General features: G+C 46.0%; 2 protein-coding genes across 5 annotated transcripts in view; one reads left to right on the top strand and one right to left on the bottom strand.

Annotated features, from left to right (window-relative positions):
• The window catches only part of LOC123754899 (POU domain, class 6, transcription factor 2), a 1,116,985-nt gene that overhangs the window by 925,851 nt on the left and 167,157 nt on the right, over positions 1–23,977 (bottom strand). The window lies entirely within an intron of this gene.
• LOC123754843 (uncharacterized) lies at positions 21,360–21,875 on the top strand. Its single transcript, XM_045737182.2, has one exon. The coding sequence runs from the start codon at positions 21,360–21,362 to the stop codon at positions 21,873–21,875; it is 516 nt and encodes a 171-aa protein (XP_045593138.2).

Below are 23,977 nucleotides of genomic sequence, written 5' to 3'. Positions count from 1 at the left end.
ACCACTAACACCCCCTGCATCATCCCCACCACTAACACCCCTCCATCATCCCCACCACTAACACCCCCTGCATCATCCCCACCACTAACACCCCCTCCATCATCCCCACCACTAACACCCCCTCCATCATCCCCACCACTAACACCCCCTGCATCATCCCCACCACTAACACCCCCTGCATCATCCCCACCACTAACACCCCCTCCATCATCCCCACCACTAACACCCTCCCCCATAACACCCCTTCCCCCCATCCCCCGAGAGCCAGCTAGCGAGGCCGGCTTCACTGAGTACATCAGTACATTTATTACAAGTAATGAAACTCGCAGCTGGTCGTAAGGTCCGGTCCTGGACCACCACCAACCCGCCCAGTAAGTGAGATATTTATCGCTTATCTATGTACACCTCATTACGCATTCATAGCTTGTTTTCCATTACAGTGGGTCTTGGATATTACATTCATTTCTCCAGGTAATGGGTTTTGACGTTTGTACTGAGTGAACACAAGGGGGAGGAGACGGAGGAGAGGATGTGGAAGAGAGGGGGGGGGGGGGGGAGGATGGATGAGGGAGAGGAGTTTCTGTATGAGGGGTTTACGAGGGAGAGGGACAGTATTGCCAGAGCCATGGGCCGTATGTAGGCCAGCTCGCAAGGAGGCCATCAGAGCTCTCATTTACATGTGATCCCAGCCCCTAGTGCCTCCATCAGGGGGGAGGAGGCGGCATCACTGTGAGGTGGACAACTGTTTGCTTCTGTGATGAATGTCGCCACTTGGATCACATATGCTTTCACCTGATGAATGTCGCCACTTGGATCACATATGCTTTCACCTGATGAATGTCGCCACCTGGATCACATATGCTTTCACCTGATGAATGTCGCCACCTGGATCACATATGCTTTCACCTGATGAATGTCGCCACCTGGATCACATATGCTTTCACCTGATGAATGTCGCCACCTGGATCACATATGCTTTCACCTGATGAATGTCGCCACCTGGATCACATATGCTTTCACCTGATGAATGTCGCCTCCTGGATCACATATGCTTTCACCTGATGAATGTCGCCACCTGGATCACATATGCTTTCACCTGATGAATGTCGCCACCTGGATCACATATGCTTTCACCTGATGACTGTCATTGTATTGACTTTCCCTTTCTATAGTGATTAACAAGTGTTGTGACGTCTGGTAAATTAGCTTTCACTACTCCAGAATGAGTGGTGTTACAGATTATTTACTGTGCATGAGCTGATGATACAAAACACACACACACACACACACACACACACACACACACACACACACACACAGTATCCCAGTATGGTGGGATACAGTACCCCATAAATGGATGTTACAAAAGTTGGAGCAGGAGTAAAAGGTAAGGTGCTCCAGTGGATAAGAGAGTATCTGAGTAACAGGATACAGCGAGTTGCTGTGAGAGGGATGACATCAGAGTAGCGAGATGTCACCAGCGGAGTCCCACAGGGCTCTGTACTTGGACCCATCCTGTTTCTAATATGTGTAAACGATCTTCCAAAAGGTATAGACTCATTTCTCTCAATGTTTGCTGATAATGCAAAAATTATGATACGAATCAAGATAGATGGCGATAAACAGAGACTACAGGACGACCTGGACAAGCTGGAGGAATAGTCTAGAAAATGGCTACTAAAGTTCAACTCAGGAAAGTGTAAAGTAATGAAATTAAACGAAGGGAGCAAAAGGTTGACCACAATGTACCATCTGGGAGGTGAAATTTTGCAAGAGTCAGTAGAGACACTCACACGCGCGCGCGCGCGCACACACACACACACACACACACATACACACACACACACACACACACACACACACACACACACACACACACACACACACACACACACACGAACGCACTCACGCATGCACACACACACACACACACTCAAGACGGCAAACACAAGACGAAGCTGGAAAAAGTTCAGAGGGATGCCACTAGACTAGTCCCAGAACTAAGAGACATGAGTTACGAGGAAAGGCTGCAGGAAATGCACCTTACGACACTGAAAGACAGACGAGTAAGGGGAGACATGATCACTTCCTACAAAATCCTCAGAGGAATTGACAGGGTAGACAAGGATAAATTATTCAACACTAGTGGTGCGTGAACAAGGGGAACACAAGTGGAAACTGAGTGCCCAAATGAGCCTCAGGAACGTTAGAAAGAACTTTTTCAGTGTCAGAGTAGTTAACGGATGGAATGCACTAGGCCGTGATGTGGTGGAGGCTGACTCCATACAAAGTTTTAAATGTAGATATGACAGAGCCCAGTAGGCTCAGGAATCGGTATACCAGTTCATTGACGGTTGAGAGGCGGGAACAAAGAGCCAAAACTCAACCCCCGCAAGCACAACTAGGTGAGTATAAATAGGTAAGTACACACACACACACACACACACACACACACACACACACACACACACACACACACACATTCATTCTAGTAAGGACATTCTAGTAAGGAAGAACAAACTGAGGCATGCAAGGAACTACAAAGAGGTATATGTTCAGAGGGACATGACCAGAGACGAGATAGTAAGGGCAGCAGATGCAAGGAAAAGGCGCAAGGAGAGGGAAGAGAGCCAGGGAACCTCAGCCTCCAACCCAGCAATCCCAGAGGGGAGTGGGGAACCCCAATCCAGCAACCCAGGAACCCCAGGGGGGAATGCAACACCCCAGTCCACCACCCAATAGGGCCCTCTCTACCCCCCAGCACAAACCCTTCCTTGCCCCTGCATAATGCCCATCATGAAACCCAAATCCTCCCCCTCCCCTTACCCCAAGTAGCCCCTGCTTTCCCAACCCCTGGTCTTCTCCCTGCCCCAAGCAGGCCTGAGCAAGACCAAAGCCCTCTATCCCCCACTCCACCTCCCTCCAAACCCCTGTCAACTACACCGCAGGAGGGCGTGCCCTCTCCCCAAGCAATCCCTGCTCCCTCACCCCCAGGACTTCTTCCTGACCCAAGCAGGCCTGAGGAAGACCTAAGCCCTCCACCCCCCACCCCACCTCCCCCTGAACCCCTGGCAACTACCTCACAGGAGGAGGAGCCTACCCAAGTAGCAAGGACCATCGAACAACCTCCTACACTTGTAGGGAGTGTGGGTGAAATTGGATATAAGAAAGTGAGCTTCAAGGTAATGTACTCAAACATTGATGGGATTACCAATAAAGCAAGTGAACTGGCAGAAAGGGTGCAAGAAGAAAACCCTGATGTAATAGGACTAACAGAAACAAAATTGTCAGGAGTCATAACAGATGCTGTGTTTCCAAAGGACTACTATATAGTAAGGAAAGAGAGGGAAGGGAGAGGAGGTGGAGGAGTGGCCCTGCTGATAAGGAAGGACTGGAGTTTTGATGAGATGGAAATTCCGGGCTGTGACGGATTCAGAGATTACATAACAGGAACTATAACAATGGGTGGACCTAAGATAATAGTGACAGTCATTTACAACCCTCCCCTAAATGACAGAAGACCTAGACAGGAGTTTGATAGGAACAACATGGCAACTATTAATATAATAGAGAGAGCAGCTTCAGTTGCCTGCAGGAATGGCTCAAGACTCTTAATCATGGGTGATTTCAACCATGGAAAGATAGACTGGGAGAATGGGGACCCACATGGTGGTGCAGATACGTGGCGAGCTAAACTCTTGGAAGTGGCAACAAGGAATTTTCTGAGCCAGCATGTCAAGGAACCCACAAGAATGAGAGGCAATGATGAACCAGCTAGACTCGACTTAATATTCACCCTAAATGAGTCAGAAATAAGGGAAGTCAAAGTTGAAGCCCCCATAGGAATGAGTGACCACAGTGTACTGACCTTTGAGTACTTGGTGGAGGTAGGGATAACCTATCCAAGGATGGGAGTGGAGGGGAAAAGACTGAATTACCGAAGAGGAAAATATGACGAGATGAGGAACTTCCTAATGGGAATACCATGGGAAACAGAACTTAGAGACAAGAATGTGCAGGTCATGATGGATATTGTCACCCAAAAGTGCCAGGAAGCTGCAGACAGGTTTATCCCCGTCCAAAAGGAGAAAAACGAAAAACAACAGAAAAACCCATGGTTCAACCAGGAATGTAAGGTAGCGAAACAACTGAGTAAAAGAACATGGAGAAACTACAGAAATAACAGAACACCAGAGAGCAGGGAGAGGTACCAGAGGGCCAGAAATGAGTACATCAGAGTGAGGAGGGAAGCAGAGAGACAGTTTGAAAATGACATCGCGAGTAAAGCCAAGACCCAACCAAAGCTGCTCCACAGCCACATCAGGAGGAAAACAGCAGTGAAGGAACAAGTGATGAAGCTGCGGAAAGGGGAGAACAGATACACAGAGAATGACAAGGAGGTGTGTGAAGAACTCAACAAGAGATTCCAGGAGGTCTTCACAATAGAACAAGGAGAAGCCCCTGCACTAAATGAGGAGGCGGCAACCTTGGAAACCTTGGAGGAATTTGACCTCACCAGTGATGAGGTCAAAAGGTGTCTGCTGGAGCTAGATGTGACAAAGGCTGTTGGGCCTGATAGAATCTCACCATGGATACTAAAGGAAGGTGCAGAAGCACTAAGTGTGCCACTCTCTATGGTGTATAACAGGTCACTGGAAACAGGAGACTTACCAGAAAGTTGGAAGACAGCTAACGTGGTCCCAATATACAAAAAGGGTGACAGGCAAGAGGCACTGAATTACAGGCCAGTTTCCTTAACTTGTATACCATGCAAGGTGCTGGAGAAGATCGTGAGGAAAAGGCTCGTAGAGCATCTGGAGGGAAATAACTTTGTAACGCACCACCAACATGGGTTCAGAGATGGTAAATCGTGCCTCACAGGGTTAATAGAATTTTATGACCAGGCAACGAAAATTAGGCAGGAAAGAGAAGGGTGGGCCGACTGCATTTTCCTGGATTGCCAAAAAGCCTTCGACACAGTACCCCATAAAAGGCTGTTAAAAAAGTTGGAGCAACAGGCAGGAGTAAAAGGGAAGGTGCTCCAGTGGATAAGGGAGTACTTAAGCAACAGGAAACAGCGAGTAACGGTGAGGGGGAAGACATCAGAGTGGCGAGATGTCACCAGCGGAGTCCCACAGGGCTCAGTACTTGGACCCATCCTGTTTCTAATATATGTGAACGATCTTCCAGAGGGTATAGACTCATTCCTCTCGATGTTTGCTGATGATGCAAAAATTATGAGAAGAATCAAGACGGATGAAGATAGACAGAGACTACAGGATGACCTGGATAAACTGGAGGAATGGTCTAGAAAATGGCTGCTGAAGTTCAACTCTGGAAAGTGTAAGGTGATGAAATTAGGCGAAGGGAGCAGGAGGCTGAACACAAGGTATCATCTGGGAGGGGAAATCCTGCAAGAATCAAATAGAGAGAAGGATCTGGGGGTTGATATCACACCGAACCTGTCCCCAGAGGCCCACATCAAAAGAATATCATCAGCGGCATATGCTAGACTGGCCAACATAAGAACTGCCTTCAGAAACTTGTGTAAGGAATCTTTCAGAACCCTGTATACCACTTATGTAAGACCAATCCTGGAGTATGCAGCTCCAGCCTGGAGTCCATACCTAGTTAAACACAAGACAAAGTTAGAGAAGATTCAGCGGTATGCCACCAGGCTCGTCCCGGAACTGAGAGGATTGAGCTACGAGGAAAGGCTAAAGGAGCTGAACCTCACATCCCTGGAAAACAGAAGAGTAAGGGGAGACATGATAACCACCTACAAAATTCTCAGGGGAATTGACAGGGTGGACAAAGACAAACTCTTCAGCACGGGTGGGACACGAACAAGGGGACACAGGTGGAAACTTAGTACCCAGATGAGCCACAGAGACGTTAGAAAGAATTTTTTCAGTGTCAGAGTAGTTAATAAATGGAATGCACTAGGAAGTGATGTGGTGGAGGCTGACTCCATACACAGTTTCAAATGTAGGTATGATAGAGCCCAGTAGGCTCAGGAATCTGTACACCAGTTGATTGACAGTTGAGAGGCGGGACCAAAGAGCCAAAGCTCAACCCCCGCAAGCACAATTAGGTGAGTACAATTAGGTGAGTACACACACACACACACACACACACACACACACGCACACACCATGCACATTATTTTTGCCAGAGCAATAATAAGAAAATCTGTACTGAATTGAATTTTTTGTGTGTGAAATGAATGGACGTGCTGCCGTAAACACCATTCTTCTCCTCTCAGAAAAAAGCACATAATCATTTAAGGATTAACTGTATTGAGCTTTTGAACAAATATTTACGTAATGTTATATATAAAGAAAATATGAAACTTTTTTAAATCATTATATACAGGATATTATTATCCCCCAAAAATTATGTTGAATGTATTCTAAGGTTTCAAAGGTTAAGACCTTTAAAAAGAGGTAGATAAATGTATATTTTTCATCGGAAAATGTTACCTTGATCGTAAATAATCGTGTAGACAGAGTGAAGACAATTATGCCTACTATGTTATATGCAGCATCCAATTGTCTTTTGTACGTGAAGATTTGGTTTTATAGACCTATAAAGAATTAGGCCACAGAACATATGTTTATTACATCAGTTTTGAACTCTACCTGTTAGATAAATGTAACCAGGTAACAGGTCACAATATGATCTGCTTTCATCTATTTAGAAGACTGAATATAGGTAAGAATATAGTGTAGCGTCCGCCCCGTTTCTCAACTCCCAGGCATAAAACTCAATTATTCATCTAATTACAAGTACAATGTGAATACAAATTTTAGGTGTGGAGCTTATTGCGCTCACTTAAAAATATTATGATAACGAGTAGAAAGAATCTGCCACCGTAGCCGTCCCCTGTTAAGCAGACCTCTTCCCCCCCCCTCCACAGAACCACTCCCTACCCTATAACACACCCCTCCATCCCTCAACCATTCCCCCCCCTACCATTGAGACCGTACTTACCGACCCCCCCCCCCCCTATCATCCAAAACTGCCCCGTGTCCCTCACCCCCACCCCTACCCCCCTATTCCTCCTCCACTAGCGAAAGTCGGATCGGGTCGCACTTATCATTTTGCCGTTGAGCGATAAAACCGGATTACCGCCAGTTACCAACTCTAATTCGCACGTGTAAGTATACTAATCGTCCGGTAATATCTAGAAATTAGATCTAGCCCTCGCTGCTCTAACTAGCTCCGGTGTGAAGCGTTTTTATAGCTCGAACGATATAGTGAATCACATTATCCAGCCATTGTTCCTCTCTCTCTATTATTATTTTTTTTTTTTAAGGTAGTGAAGGACAATGACGAGGGGGATGAGGCTATAATGCTCCGCCCGTCACTAAGTTACAGGTTATTTATTATCCATTATGTCCTCGTAATGCAACTCGGGTTTTTGAGATTATTTCCAACGAAGTTTTCGGAGAGGGAGTTGCATCTATGTGTGTACTCACCTAATTGTGCTTGCGGGGGTTGAGCTCTGGCTGTTTGGCCCCGCCTCTCAACTGTCAATCAACTGGTGATCAGATTCCTGAGCCTACTTGGCTCTATCATATCAACCTTTGAAATAATGTATGGAGTTAGCCTCCATCACATCACTATCTAATGCATTCCATCTGTTAACTCTGACTACTGAAAACGTTCTTTCTAACGTCCATGTGGCTCATTTGGGTACTCAGTTTCCACCTGTGTCCCCTTGTTCGCGTACCTCCCGTGTTAAAAACTTTATCCTTATCTACCCTATCAGTTCCTCTGATAATTTTGTAGGTAGTGATCATGTCTCCTGTTACTCTTCTGTCTTCCAGTGTCGTGATGTGCATTTCACGCAGCCTTTCCTCGTAACTCATGCCTCTTAGTTCTGGGACTAGCCTAGTGGTACAAGGTACGGGCTCCATGCTGGGGCCGCATACTCCAGGATAGGTCTTACATATGCTGTGTACAACTTTCTGAATGATTCCTTACACAGGTTCCTGAAGGCTGTTCTGATGTTAGCCTCGCGTATGCCGCAGATGTAATTCTTTTAATGTGGACTTCAGGAGACAGGTTTGGTGTGATATCAACTCCTAGATCTTTCTCTCTGTCCGTTTCATGAAGTACTTAATTTCCCATTCGGCATCCTGTGTCTGGCCTCCTGTTTCCACCGTCTAGTTTCATGACCTTGCATTTACTCGGGTTGAACTCTAGTAGCCATTTGATGGACCATTCATTCAGTCTAGGTCATCATGTAGCCTCCTACTATCATCCTCTGTTTTAATCCTCCTCATAATTTTTTCCATCATCAGCAAACAATGAGAGAAACGAGTCTATACCCTATTGGAGCTCATTTACATATATCAGAAACATTATAGGTCCAAGGACTGAACCCTGCGGGACTCCACTGGTGACATCAAGCCAAACTGAGGCCTCACCCCTCACAGTGACTCGGTGTCTTCTGTTACTTAGGTATTCCCTTTTCCAATAGAGTACCTTCCCTTTCACTCATGCCTGCACCTCCTGCTTTTTACTAGCCTCGTGTGTGGTACTGTGTCAAAGGCTTTCTGGCAATCCAAAAATACGCAGTCTGCCCACCCCTCTCTTTCTTGCTGTGTGTTTGTGTGTGTGTGTGTGTGTGTGTTTGTGTGTGTGTGTGTGTGTGTGCGTGTGTGTGTGTGTGTGCGTGTGGGTGTGGGTGTATGGTTGGGTATGCATGATTGGATGTGTGTGTGTGGGGGGGGTGTTGGATGGTCGGATGTGTGTGTGTGTGTAATTACCTAGTTGTACTCACCTAGTTATGCTTACGAGGGTTGAGCTTTGGCTCTTTGGTCCTGCCTATCAACTGTCAGTCTACAGGTGTTAAGATTCCTGTGCCTACTGGGCTCTATCATAATATCTGCATTTGAAACTGTGTATGGAGTCAGCCTCCACCACAGCACTGCCTAATTCATTCCATCTGTTAACTAATCTGACACTAAAAATTTTTTTTTAACGTCCCTGTGGCTCATTTGGGTACTCAGTTTCCACCTGTGTCCCCTTGTTCGCGTACCACCCGTGTTAAACTGTTTATCTACCCTGTCAATTTCTCTGGGAATTTTATACCTAGTGATCATGTCTCTCCTAACTCTTCTGTCTTCCAGTGTCGTGAGGTTCAGTTCCAGTAATCTTTCTTCGTAGCTCATTCCTTTCAGCTCGGGGACAAGCCTGGTGGCATGTCTCTGAACATTTTCTAACTTCGTTTTGTGTTTGGCTAGATGTGAACTCCACGCTGGAGCCGCATATTCCATAATTGGTCTGACATATGAGGTATACTAGGTTCTAAATAATTTCTTACACAAGTTTTTGAAGGCAATTATTATGTTCATCGGCTTTGCATACGCCGATGATTTTGATGTGGGCTTCAGGGGAGAGGTCTGGTGTGATATCAACCACCAGATCTTTCTCTCTTCCTGACTCCTGAAGGGTTGGCTCTCCCAGCTGGTACCTTGTGTCTGGCCTCCTGCTCCCTACATCTGTATTCATCACTTTGCATTGACTCGAGTTAATCTTTAGTAGCCATTTGTTGGACCATTCCTTCAGTCTGTCCAGGTCATCCTGTAGCCTCTTGTTGTCCTCCTCTGTCTTAATCCTTCTTATAATTTTAACATCATCAGCAAACATTGAGAGGAATGTGTCTATACCCTCTGGTGATCATTGATATATATCGGAAACAAGATAGGTCCGAGTACAGAACCCCGTAGGACCCCGCTGGTGACATCACGCCAATCTGAGGTGTCTCCCTCCCTCACAGTAACTTTCTGCTTCCTGTTGTTTAGGTACTCCGCTATCCATTGAAACACCCTACAGCTTACTCCAACGTGTTTCTCCAAATTATGACACAGCCTCTAATGGGGTACCGTGTCAAATGTTTTCTGACAGTCCAAGAAAATGCAGTCTGCCCATCCTTCTCTTTTGTGCTTAATGCTTGTTGCTTGGTTATAGAATTATATTAAACCTGTGAGACATTACATGCTTTCCCTGACACCTGCTTGTGGTGTATTACAAATTCCCTTCTCTCCAGATGTGCTGCCAGGCTTTTTCTCACGATATTCTCCATCACCTTGAATGATATATACCTTAAGGACACCAACCTGTAGTTTAGGACCTCCTACCTATCCCCCTTTTGTATATTGGGACTACGTAAGTTGTCTTCCAACTCTGGTAGGACTCCTGTTTCCAGTGACGAGTTATACACCGTAGACAGTAGCATGCAAAGTGTTTCTGCCCCTTCTTTTAGTATCCATTGTGAGATTCCATCAAGTCCAACAGCCTAAGTCACTTCTAGATCGAGCAGATACCTCCTAACCTCATCTCTGGTAATTTAAATATCTTCCAAGTCTGCTTTGTTTTTCGCCACCTCTCTTAGTTCAAGGAAGAGGGGTGGCGATAAGGAGTCACCCTTGCTCTGTTGTGAAGATCTCTTGGAATCTCTTGTTGAGTTCTTCACACACCTCTTCGTCATTCTCTGTGTACCCATTCTCTCCCTTTTTCAGTTTTATCACCTCTTCTTTCACTGTTGTTTTCCTCTTGATGTGGTTGTATAGTAGTTTTGGATGGGTCTTGACTTTATTTGCTGTGTAATTTTCAAACTGCCTCTTCGACTCTCCTACCACTGAGGTACCCCTTTCTGGCCCTCTGGTATATCTCTCTGTTCTCTGGTATCCTGTTATTTCTGTAGATTCCCCATGATCTTTTGCTTAGCTGCCTTGCATCCTTGCATGCATGATTGAACCACGGATATTCCTTTTGCTTTTTTCAGTTTTTTCTTTCTGGGCCGGAATAAACCTGTTGTCTGCCTCCTGACACTTCTGGGTAATGTAGTCCATCATGCCTTGTACAGACTTTCCACTTAGTTCTGCCTCCCATGGTATTCCTGTGTGTGTGTGTGTGTGTGTGTGTGTGTGTGTGTGTGTGTGTGTGTGTGTGTGTGTGTGTGTGTGTGTGTGTGTGTGTGTGTCTGGCTGGGTGTGTACTCTCCTTGATGTGCTGGCAGGGTCGAGCTAGCCCCGCCTTCCGAAAGTTCTTAGATTAATGCAATAACTCTTTTCTCACGCTTTTATCATATTTACATTTAAATGTTGACTCTAATTACGTTTAGCGATTTCTGTGTATAACCTGTTCCATTTACTGACAGCTCTAACACTAAAATAAGTTCTTCCTGATGTCTCTAAGACTGATTTGCGTCTCTTTTAATCCATGACACCTAGTTCAGCTGTTCCTAGTTTCGAACATCACTGCTTTGTCAGTTTCCCTTAGAATCTTGTGTGTTATCATGTCCCTCCTCTCCCCATCTCTCCTTTCCTCCTATGTGATATGGTCTAGTTTTGTCTGTCCTCAATGCTCGATCCCTTCAGCTCCGGAAAGAGTCTCGTTGCATATCTTTGGACTTTTCGAGGTTCTTGTCCTTTTTCAGGTAAGGATTCCATTCTGGGTAGGCATATTCAAGTGTAGGTTTTACCATCTCTGCATAAAGGGCCAGGAAAGCCTCTTTGTATTAGTATGCCATACAAAGGGGGGGGGGGGTTCTTATTCTACTAATGTGGGCTTCTGGCATCAGACTTGGGGTTATGTCCACTCCCAGGTCTTTCTCTTTTTCTAATTGAAGAATGTATCTTCCCTTCATCCTATACTGCTGTACTGGCCTTCGCACTCCTGCTCCAATCCTCATAACTTTGTATTTGGCTGGGTTAAATTCTGGCCGCCATTTTCACACCACTTCTGGCGTGTGTCCAAATCCGTTTGGTATGCATCACAATATATCCCTGTCCTGGCTCTTCTCTTAAGTTTTGCATCGTCTCCAAACATTGATATGAAGGAGCCAATTTCCTCTGTCAGGTCGTTGACATATACATTAGAAACAGGACGTGCCGTATAGAAGTGACCTTTGTGGTACTCTACCCATAACCTCTCTCCACTCCTATGTCTCTGCTCTCACTATAACCCTTTGTTTCCCTCCTGAGAGACACTCTCTGACCCCCTTTACGACTCTTCAAGATACTCCTGCTGCTTCTCTAGTCTGAGTAGGAGTCTTAAGTACGAGACCGTACCGAATGCCTTCTAACAGTCGAGGAATATTCAGTCTATTCATCCCTCCCTCCCTCTCTTATTTGATTTCGGCCATCTTATTGAAGATATCCAGCAAGATTGTCAAGCAATACTTTTCTTTGCTAGAAACATGCTGGTGCCTTGAGGAAAAAAATTATCTGTTCTAAATGTTCTCCTCACCTGCTTGGGATCGGTCTCTTTAGCAGTGTGTATCTGTGTATGACTGAGCCTGTGTGTGTGTGTGTGTGTGTAATAGTAGCTACTTTGTTTGGGCGTGAACCCACTCTTTGACTTTGGGCGTAAACCCATTCTTTGACTTTGGGCGTGAACCCATTCTCTGACTTTGGGCGTGAACCCACTCTCTGACTTTGGGCGTGAACCCACTCTCTGACTTCGGGCGTGAACCCACTCTCTGACTTCGGGCGTGAACCCACTCTCTGACTTTGGGCGTGAACCCACTCTCTGACTTTGGGCGTAAACCCATTCTTTGACTTTGGGCGTGAACCCACTCTCTGACTTTGGGCGTGAACCCACTCTTTGACTCTGGGACCTTCCGGCCCACTCGTTGCAGCGGCCTTGCGGCTCTAGTGTCTTTGTCTTGCGGCTCTAGTATCTTTGTCTTGCGGCTCTAGTGTCTTTGTCTTTCGGCTCTAGTGTCTTTGTCTTGCGGCTCTAGTGTCTTTGTCTTTCGGCTCTAGTGTCTTTGTCTTGTGGCTCTAGTGTCTTTGCCTTGCGGCTCTAGTGTCTTTGCCTTGTGGCTCTAGTGTCTTTGTCTTGCGGCTCTAGTGTCTTTGTCTTGCGGCTCTAGTGTCTTTGCCTTGCGGCTCTAGTGTCTTTGCCTTTCGGCTCTAGTGTCTTTGCCTTGCGGCTCTAGTGTCTTTGCCTTTCGGCTCTAGTGTCTTTGCCTTGCGGCTCTAGTGTCTTTGCCTTGCGGCTCTAGTGTCTTTGCCTTGCGGCTCTAGTGTCTTTGCCTTTCGGCTCTAGTGTCTTTGCCTTTCGGCTCTAGTGTCTTTGCCTTGCGGCTCTAGTGTCTTTGCCTTGCGGCTCTAGTGTCTTTGCCTTGCGGCTCTAGTGTCTTTGCCTTGCGGCATGTGCAGCCTTGCGACTATTTTCCTCGTGCTGTGCCCTGCGGCGTTTGTGGTATATTAGAGTATACCTGGGATATATTTAGCGCTTTACCATTGCTCAGGATGCCACCCACAACAGTCGACTAACTCCCAGGTTCCTAATCACGGCTAGGTGAACAGAGGCAACGGGTGTAAGGAGACTTGCACATACGTCTCGCCCTGCCTGGGATTTGAGTCTTCCTTGTGTTTTCTTGGACAAGGCTATGGATAAGGATGAGAAACGTCGCGTTCGTCTATATAACCCCATGCTAACCCCAACAAGCAAGGCAGCCAAGAATCTTAAAGTATGTTAAGGAGCTAAACATAACTTTGTGCAAAATATTATATGAAGCTCAACTTCGCTCGCATCTTAAATATGCACCACTTTCTTGGATTACCAACCCCCCTCCACCTTCATGCTTAATCTTATTGCAGCAAGTGACAGAGAATGATATGTGACGACTCTTCGTAAGGTGGGACTCTCCTCGAGTGATCGGGTCAATACACTGAAGCCTTCATCATATGGCTGCTCAGTATTAAGCCAGTGTTCGCAAGCTTCCCCACCGGCCAGGCCCAAGATTGTGGGCAAGCTGGAGACGGCATTCACAACTCAAGGCGCTCACTCAACATGAGACTCATGCTGGCAATGCTATAGGCCAGTTTCAAGAACATATCCTCAGCAATGATCATTCATTCCTAGGCTGAACCGCGTCTGAAACATATCAGCGCAAATCGAAGATCCCCGAGAATTCGTCATGTGATAATATGTAGGCCCTGATACACATATGTAGGCCCTGAGAGACATATGTAGGCCCTGAGAGGCATATGTAGACCTTGAGAGACATATGTAGGCCCTGAGAGACATATGTAGGCCCTGAGAGACATATGTAGACCTTGAGAGACATATGTAGGCCCTGACAGACATATGTAGGCCCTGAGAGACATATGTAGACCTTGAGAGACATATGTAGGCCCTGACAGACATATGTAGGTCCTGATAGACATATGCAGGCCATGATAGACACTTGTCTCCTGCTTCACCATCTGCTAAATTAATTTTAACAAAGCATTAAACTAAGTTTTTCCTAATGAAAAACAATGAGAATCATTAACTCGTAAGTTTCTAATACTTGGCTTCGTGTGAACTGATACAGGATAACAGCTCGTGGCTCCCATCACTCCTACAGGTGCCCTGTCGAAGGCAAAAACTAAACAGAGGATAGAAAAGACGTGTTTTACATTATACAACTTATAAAATATCTTTAGTATTGGCTTCAAATAATTTTCCTTAATGTTAATGAAATTTAATTTCTTTTTGAATTTGTCATTGTTATTAGTAGCTCAAGTAGCGCACGAAAACAACGCACACGCACTCGAAATGAACGCATGTGTGTACGAGAATCGCGAAAACACGCACGCACACGCCTGAAAGACGCGCATGTTGGAGGTAGTCAAGGACGTATACATAAATATTTTACCTGGGCGGAGAGCGGACAGTAATGACGGCACACTACGCGCGGCCCTCCTCTGTCACCCCCTCTTAGGCACCTCCAGTGCCACCCCCCCCCCTAGTGGCACTTACACTTAAGCACTGTCCTTAGGCACCTCCTGTGCCACCTTCCCTCCCCCCCCCCCGTCCCCCCGTGGCACTTTCTCTAGGCACCAGCAGTACCACCCCAGTTGCGCACCCCAGAGACACTCAAATGGCACCCATTGAGGCGCATTACACAAAAAAATAAACGGGAGGGGAAGGGGTGAAGGGGCACAAGACGACACAACGCACAAAAACACACACGTGCATCCCCCGCTCTAACCTCTCCCCTTCTACCCCCCCTCATTCCCCATCAATATCCCCTCCTCCTCCCCACTCTCTCGCACTGTGAGTACAGATGAAGACACTTTCCAAGTGTTGTGAGGGGGGGGGGGGGGTGAGGGTGTCACCGCGGGTCACGGTAGGCCGGGTTCCACTTGGTTGGTCCTGGAACGCGTCCTGCCAATCGGTTTTAGTACCAGGTCCCCAGTTGCTGCTCGACGAACAGGGACGAGCAGTTATGGGTTGGTTCCCACTCAATTCTCCCCGGGTTTTGTCAAGGGGCGAGTGAGTGTATCATGTGTGCCGTGTGTGTGTGTGTGTGTGTGTGTGTGTGTGTGTGTGTGTGTGTGTGTGTGTGTGTGTGTGTGTGTGTGTGTGTGTGTGTGTACGTGTGTGTGTGTGTGTGTGTGTGTGTGTGTGTGTGTATGTGTGTGTGTGTGTGTGTGTGTGTACGTGTGTGTGTGTGTGTGTGTGTGTGTTTACTAGTTGTGTTTTTGCGGGGGTTGAGCTTTGCTCTTTCGGCCCGCCTCTCAACCGTCAATCAATCAACATTCATATTTTTTCGCACACACCTCCAGGAAGCAGCCCGTAGCAGCTGTCTAACTCCCAGGTACCTATTTACTGCTAGGTAACAGGGGCACTTAGGGTGAAAGAAACTTTGCCCATTTGTTTCTGCCTCGTGCGGGAATCGAACCCGCGCCACAGAATTACGAGTCCTGCGCGCTATCCACCAGGCTACAAGGCCCCTAATGTGTGTGTGTGTACGTGTGTGTGCGTGTGTGTGTGTGTGTTCACTATTTGTCTATGCAGGATCGAGCTGTTAGCTCTTGGACCCCGCCTTTATGTATTGTACATGTGTGTATGTGTTTGTGCGAGTGCATTTCGTCGTGTTCATCTAGTTGTGCTTGCGGGGGTTGAGCTTTACTCTTTCGGCCCGCCTCTCAACCGTCAATCAATCAACATTCATATTTTTTCACACACACCTCCAGGAAGCAGCCCGTAGCAGCTGTCTAACTCCCAGGTACCTATTTACTGCTAGGTAACAGGAGCATCAGGGTGAAAAAAAACTCTGCCGCAGATTCTTGAGTGTTAGCCACCAGGCGCGCATACTGGCGTGAGTGGGAGTATGTGTGCACCATAAGCGTCTGGGCGGGGAAAGTCCCAAAGTGGCCCACAGAGGTCCCTAAGCTGCACACAGATGTCCCAAAGTGGCCCATAGAAGTCCCAAAGTGGCACACAAATGTCCCAAAAGTGGCACATAGAGGTCCCAAAGTGGCACACAGAGGTCCCAAAGTGGCACACAGAGGCCCCAAAGTGGCACACAGAGGCCCCAAAGTGGCACACAGAGGCCCCAAAGTGGCACACAGAGGCCCCAAAGTGGCACACAGAGGTCCCAAAGTGGCACACAGAGGCCCCAAAGTGGCACACAGAGGCCCCAAAGTGGCACACAGAGGCCCCAAAGTGGCACACAGAGGTCCCAAAGTGGCACACAGAGGCCCCAAAGTGGCACACAGAGGCCCCAAAGTGGCACACAGAGGCCCCAAAGTGGCACACAGAGGTCCCAACGACTCCTAACTTTTAGAGTGACACCGTGGCCAGGTGACGAAGGGGTGACCGGTGCCAGGACGACCATACCCTTCCTCCTAGCAGCTCCTATTACCTTATAATCCACTAATTATTAGTTTGTTCATTCCGATGGGGACATGAACGACACAGAAGCGGGTGGTGAGGGAAGAACAGGAGGTGAGAGAACATGAGAGGAAGAAATGAAAGGACTAGAAGAGAAGAGAGAGAAGTGGTAGAGAAGAGAACGTGAGGGGAGACAAGTAGAGAGAAGAGAGGGGGGTGGGAGCCAGTCAATGTGTTAAGAATCTTCTAATTGAAGAATAAAACTGGAAATGTTTGACATGGTCATCATAATCTCATTTAGTTGTCACTCAACCGTCAGACGCGAGCAGAAATATGTCAAGCCATTAGAGACCAAAGTCTGTCATCTTAAAATAATCGAGAAAGTCAAAATGTTTATAGCGTTATCAGCCTTCAGCCTGTATGCGAACATACATGCATACACATACTCATATGCACGCGTACACATGAGTGTATACAAGTATGTGCATGAGTGTGCTTGTGTGTGTATGTGCATGTATGCATATATGTGCATGTATGTGCAAATGTGCATGTATGTGCAAATGTGCATGTATGTGCAAATGTGTTCGTACACCGATTAAAGGTTGCTGATAATAGTTAATAAAATATTGCAAAAACATACTCACCCGCTCACACGTACAAACATACACACAAACATACACATGTGTGCACACACATACATATGCATATATATATAATAACTTCAGAAACGTCGTCAAAATAAGAATAACCCATTCAGCGTTGAAAAACACCTTAGCAAGGAATATTTTGATAAATATATTTACTGTCGATAGGTCATGAAAGAGGCAGCGCCAATATGGGACCCCCATCATGTGAAGCACCATCATGCTACACCTGTATGGGACCCCCATCATGTGACGCACCATCATGCTACACCTGTATGGGCCCCATCATGTGAAGCACCATCACGCTACACCTGTATGGGCCCCATCATGTGAAGCACCATCATGCTACACCTGTATGGGACCCCCATCATGTGAAGCACCATCATGCTACACCTGTATGGGACCCCCATCATGTGAAGCACCATCATGCTACACCTGTATGGGACCCCCATCATGTGAAGCACCATCATGCTACACCTGTATGGGCCCCATCATGTGAAGCACCATCATGCTACACCTGTATGGGCCCCATCATGTGAAGCACCATCATGCTACACCTGTATGGGCCCCATCATGTGAAGCACCATCATGCTACACCTGTATGGGACCCCCATCATGTGAAGCACCATCATGCTACACCTGTATGGGACCCCCATCATGTGAAGCACCATCATGCTACACCTGTATGGGACCCCCATCATGTGAAGCACCCTCATGCTACACCTGTATGGGACCCCCATCATGTGAAGCACCATCATGCTACACCTGTATGGGCCCCATCATGTGAAGCACCATCATGCTACACCTGTATGGGCCCCATCATGTGAAGCACCATCATGCTACACCTGTATGGGACCCCCATCATGTGAAGCACCATCATGCTACACCTGTATGGGACCCCCATCATGTGAAGCACCATCATGCTACACCTATATGGGATCCCCATCATGTGAAGCACCATCATGCTACACCTGTATGGGATCCCCATCATGTGAAGCACCATCATGCTACACCTGTATGGGATCCCCATCATGTGAAGCACCATCATGCTACACCTGTATGGGACCCCCATCATGTGAAGCACCATCATGCTACACCTGTATGGGATCCCCATCATGTGAAGCACCATCATGCTACACCTGTATGGGATCCCCATCATGTGAAGCACCATCATGCTACACCTGTATGGGCCCCATCATGTGAAGCACCATCATGCTACACCTGTATGGGATCCCCATCATGTGAAGCACCATCATGCTACACCTGTATGGGATCCCCATCATGTGAAGCACCATCATGCTACACCTGTATGGGCCCCATCATGTGAAGCACCATCATGCTACACCTGTATGGGATCCCCATCATGTGAAGCACCATCATGCTACACCTGTATGGGATCCCCATCATGTGAAGCACCATCATGCTACACCTGTATGGGCCCCATCATGTGAAGCACCATCATGCTACACCTGTATGGGATCCCCATCATGTGAAGCACCATCATGCTACACCTGTATGGGATCCCCATCATGTGAAGCACCATCATGCTACACCTGTATGGGACCCCCATCATGTGAAGCACCATCATGCTACACCTGTATGGGATCCCCATCATGTGAAGCATTATAAGAGACTTGGCAGTGAATATAACGCCAACATAAACCCCACCGGCACAAAACCAAATAACTGTTTAAGGAATATTCTTCCGCTATAAAGGTGATCAACACGTGGACTGCACTGAGGGAAGAAACGGAAGCATCACCCACCGACAAATTCAATCAAATTCAATCAAGTGATTAAAGACGCTGCCGGTGTGCAGGGTGGGAGACCGGACCTTATACCGACCTGCCGTAGTGTCGTAGTCACCGATAGTTAAGCAACGATTGCACATCGAGATCTGCAGAGATCTGCAGCCAGACTAATGCCAGAAATGCGCGGGCAAGAAGCTATATTATTAAAGACCGTTAGGTGAACTGAAAATCTAACAGTATTTGAAGGCAGGAATAAAGGTATCATAATCACAACGTATAAAATACCGACATAAACAAGGTGGAAAAGCCCAGCATTTTTCATTACAGATCAAATAAAAAAGAAAAGGCAGAGAAGATACTTTTGAAGCAACTATACCAGAGAGACGCAGGAAGGTACAGGGATGCACTGTAGGCCGAGGGATGCGCTGGGGGCACAGGTCGTGAAAGTTACTTCCATTCGTAATGTAAAGACCGAGCGCTGTGACGCATGAATGAATAAACACATATTATATATATATATATATATATATATATATATATATATATATATATATATATATATATATATATATATATATATATATATATATATATGCACATACTGGATTATTGCGCGCGTGCATATTTATATATCTGACCTACACACGCGTGGACATTCATATGTCTGGCTTTCAAACGTGTACACCTGCACATACTACTAATCCTACACGTGATTGCACATTCAGATATAGAAATTATACACTCATGCTAACACACGTGTCATACACAGACATACTCATTCTCGTGTCACGCATGTCATGTACTCAGAAGCGCTCACACTGAGAGTAACACACTTATAGATAGTGACATATTAAATAACACTGACTTTGGAACTCTTTAAAGTTAAGAGAGAGAGAGAGAGAGAGAGAGAGAGAGAGAGAGAGAGAGAGAGAGAGAGAGAGAGAGAGAGAGAGAGAGAGAGAGAGAGAGAGAGACGGAGACGGAGACGGAGACATAGTGACAGATAGACAGAGAAAATGTGTGTCAATTACGCAACGTGTGTGTGTGTGTGTGTGTACTCATCTCGCCTCGGGCCTCGGGGGGCCTCGTAGCCTGGTGGATAGCGCGCAGGACTCGTAATTCTGTGGCGCGGGTTCAATTCCCGCACGAGGCAGAAACAAATGGGCAAAGTTTCTTTCACCCTGAATGCCCCTGTTACCTATCAGTTACCTATTACCTATCAGTAAATAGGTACCTGGGAGTTAGTCAGCTGTCACGGGCTGCTTCCTGGGGGTGGAGGCCTGGTCGAGGACCGGGCCGCGGGGACACTATAAAGGCCCCGAAATCATCTCAAGATAACCTCAAGAAGATCTAATTGTGCTTGCGGGGGTTGAGGTTTGTCTCTTTGGTCCCGCCTCTCAACTGTCAACCAACTGGTGTGCAGATTCCTGAGCCTTCGTGTGTGAGAGTGTGTGTGTGTGTGTGTGTGTGTAGGTGTGTGTGTGTGTGTGTGTGTGTGTGTGTGTGTGTGTGTGTGTGTGTGTGTGTGCGTGCGTGCGTGTGTGTGTGTGTGTGTGTGTGTGTGTGTGTGTGTGTGTGTGCGTGTGTACTCACCAAGTTGTTGCACTCACATAGTTGTGCTTTCGGGAGATGAGCTTCGGCTCTTTGGTTCCGCCTCTTAACTGTCAATCAATTAATGTACAGGTTCCTGAGACTACTGAATTCTGCCTTAACTGCTTTTGAAACTGTGTATGGAGTCAGCCTCCAACACATCACTGCTTAATGCATTCCATCAGTTAATAACTCTGACACTGAACAAATTTTTCTAATGTCTCTGTGGACATCTGCACTCACCTAGTTGGCTGAGTATACATGTTTTCAGAGACATTTGTAAGAATTTGTTCAGTGTCAGAGTAGTTAACAAATGGAATACATTAAGCAGTGATGTGGTGGAAGCAGACTCCATACCCAGTTTCAAACCATACACACATGTGTACGTGTGTGTGTGTTTGTGTGTGTGCGCGCGTGTATGTTCGTGTGTGGAGTGCGTGTATCTGCTTGTATATGTATACATTTACAGTCATGTGTCACATTTATATACATGTATAAATATATGTTTGATTGTATATACCTAAAATATATATTTGTGTAAATATGCATGGTTGTATGGATACTTGTATAAATGTGCATGCATATATGAATATATGTGTATGTATACACGAATGTATGTGTATGTACATATACAGTTGGACGAGTGCATGCTCGCGCATTTATGAGAACGCATGCGTTTAAAAGCCATACTAAAGCTGACCATTTATATATTGTTCACCAAGCAATAAATTTTTTTTCATGTATGCACGTCATTCGACCAGTGTTGCCATACATTGCTAGTCGTCCAGTGTTGCCATACATTGCTAGTCGACCAGTGTTGCCATACATTGCTAGTCGTCCAGTGTTGCCATACATTGCTAGTCGACCAGTGTTGCCATACATTGCTAGTCGACCAGTGTTGCCATACATTGCTAGTCGACCAGTGTTGCCATACATTGCTAGTCGACCAGTGTTGCCATACATTGCTAGTCGACCAGTGTTGCCATACATTGCTAGTCGTCCAGTGTTGCCATACATTGCTAGTCGACCAGTGTTGCCATACATTGCTAGTCGACCAGTGTTGCCATACATTGTTAGTCGACCAGTGTTGCCATACACTGCTAGTCGTCCAGTGTTGCCATACATTGCTAGTCGACCAGTGCTGCCATACATTGCTAGTCGACCAGTGTTGCCATACATTGCTAGTCGACCAGTGTTGCCAAACATTGTTAGTCGACCAGTGTTGCCATACACTGCTATTCGACAAGTGTTGCCATAAATTTCTAGTCGACCAGTGTGCCATACATTGCTAGTCGACCAATGTTGCCATACAATGCTATCCGACCAGTATTACTCCTGATGGTATTCGATTAATTCTGCCCTCTTAGTGTGTTAATTAACCACCTAATTTAACTACAGAATACAGCCAAATAAATTCAATATAGACTAGAAACGTCACCCCAAAATCCAGTCAGCGACTGTATACATTTGAACATAAACCTATACAAGAATGAATACACCTGCTTTGAGCGAAATAGGCCGTGTATACTCCTTATCAAACACAAGTGAAAACAGGATTCATGTCAATATACATAATGAACCAGGATGAATCTTGGTATGTAAAGATAGCAGTTGTGAATATCCCCTATATTCACAAACAACAACAGTGCATATTCCTATATACACAAATATGACTAGGATATATTTCCCTTTATAAAAATAGACCAGAATATATATTCCCATGTACACAACTATGACCGGGATGTATATCTCCATGCACAAAAATATCGGCCGGATATACCACACATACAGGAAAAGTGCCAGGATATAACACCATATGCACAGTAATATCTGCAGGATATACCCAAGAGGCACAAATGATACCATGCTATACACCTACTATATCCCACAAATGAAAAAAACGCCATATTATATCCACATTAAAAAACTCAGGTTATATCCAATACACGAGAAACGGAAGGATATACCCCACAAAATACACAAAAACCGTAAAATATACCCCAAATACTTCCACGAGGTAAAGATACATCACCCATATACACAATCAACGTTAGAATATTCTGGAATATACTCAGATAACGGCAAAATATACTGAACATATTCGCAGATAACGGCAGAATATACATTCATATACACGAATAACGGCAGAATATACTTTAATATACACGAATAACTGCAGAAAATCTCTAATGTACAAAAACCACCGCAGAATAATCTTACATTTGTACAAACAGAACGGAATAGGCTAAACCCGCCCACACAAACATCATGTTACGGAGTATACTGTATGTTAAGCAGTAACAAAGTATGAGGAAATGACTGGCATGTCAGCGCAAAGTTTGAGGAAATGACTGACATGTAAGCGCAAAGTTTGAGGAAATGACTAGCATGTGAGAGCAAAGTATGAGGAAATGACTGGCATGTCAGCGCAAAGTTTGAGGAAATGACTAGCATGTCAGCGCAAAGTTTGAGGAAATGACTAGCATGTGAGAGCAAAGTATGAAGAAATGACTGGCATGTCAGCGCAAAGTATGAGGAAATGATTGGCATGTCAGCGCAAAGTATGAAGAAATGACTGGCATGTCAGCGCAAAGTATGAGGAAATGACTGGCATGTCAGCGCCAAGTATGAAGAAATGACTGGCATGTCAGCGCAAAGTAGGAATAAATGTCTGGCATATCAGCGCAAAGTATGAGGAAATGAATGGCATGTCAGAGCAAAGTATGAGGAAATGACTGGCAAGTCAGGGCAAAGTATGAGGAAATGACTGACATGTCAGCGCAAAATATGAGGAAATGACTGGTATGACAGACCAAAGTATAAGGATACGACCAGTTCGACCCCATCGTTGAAGGAATGACTGACATGATTGACCAAAGTATTAGGAAGCGAGGAGCATAGCAGAGCATCAGAGATATCAGGCGCATGGACCCTCCACTGATCCTGTCAGGCGGGTATTCCTCGGAGCCCGACGGCATCGACAGTCTCATGGAGGCGCATGCGTCGAGATCGTGGTTTCATGCGCATGGCATGACAGTCTATAGATTTTTAATTTTTTTCAGAGGGGAGCTGATTGTTGTGTGTGTGTGTGTGTGTGTGTGTGTGTGTGTGTGTGTGTGTGTGTGTGTGTGTGTGTGTGTGTGTGTGTGTGTGTGCGTGTATGATGTGCATATATGTGCATTTGTATGTGCATTTGAGTGCTCATTTGTATGAGTGCATGGCAGCGTGCGTGTATATGTGATTGTACTCACCTAGTTGTATTTGCGGGGGTTCAGCTTCGGCTCTTTGGTCTCGCCTCTCAACCGTCAATCAACTGGTGTACAGAAACGTTGTGTGTGTGTGAGTGTATGCATGTGTGTG

The sequence above is a fragment of the Procambarus clarkii genome, chromosome 28 (assembly GCF_040958095.1).
Source record: "Procambarus clarkii isolate CNS0578487 chromosome 28, FALCON_Pclarkii_2.0, whole genome shotgun sequence".
Classification (NCBI taxonomy): domain Eukaryota; kingdom Metazoa; phylum Arthropoda; class Malacostraca; order Decapoda; family Cambaridae; genus Procambarus; species Procambarus clarkii.
Note: the sequence above shows the minus strand (reverse complement) of the source record. Positions and strands in the feature narration are given on the sequence as shown.

Bases quoted from the DNA above. Each gene is read 5' to 3' on its own strand.
- LOC123754843 (XM_045737182.2), top strand. From the start codon at position 21,360: ATGCACGTCATTCGACCAGTGTTGCCATACATTGCTAGTCGTCCAGTG.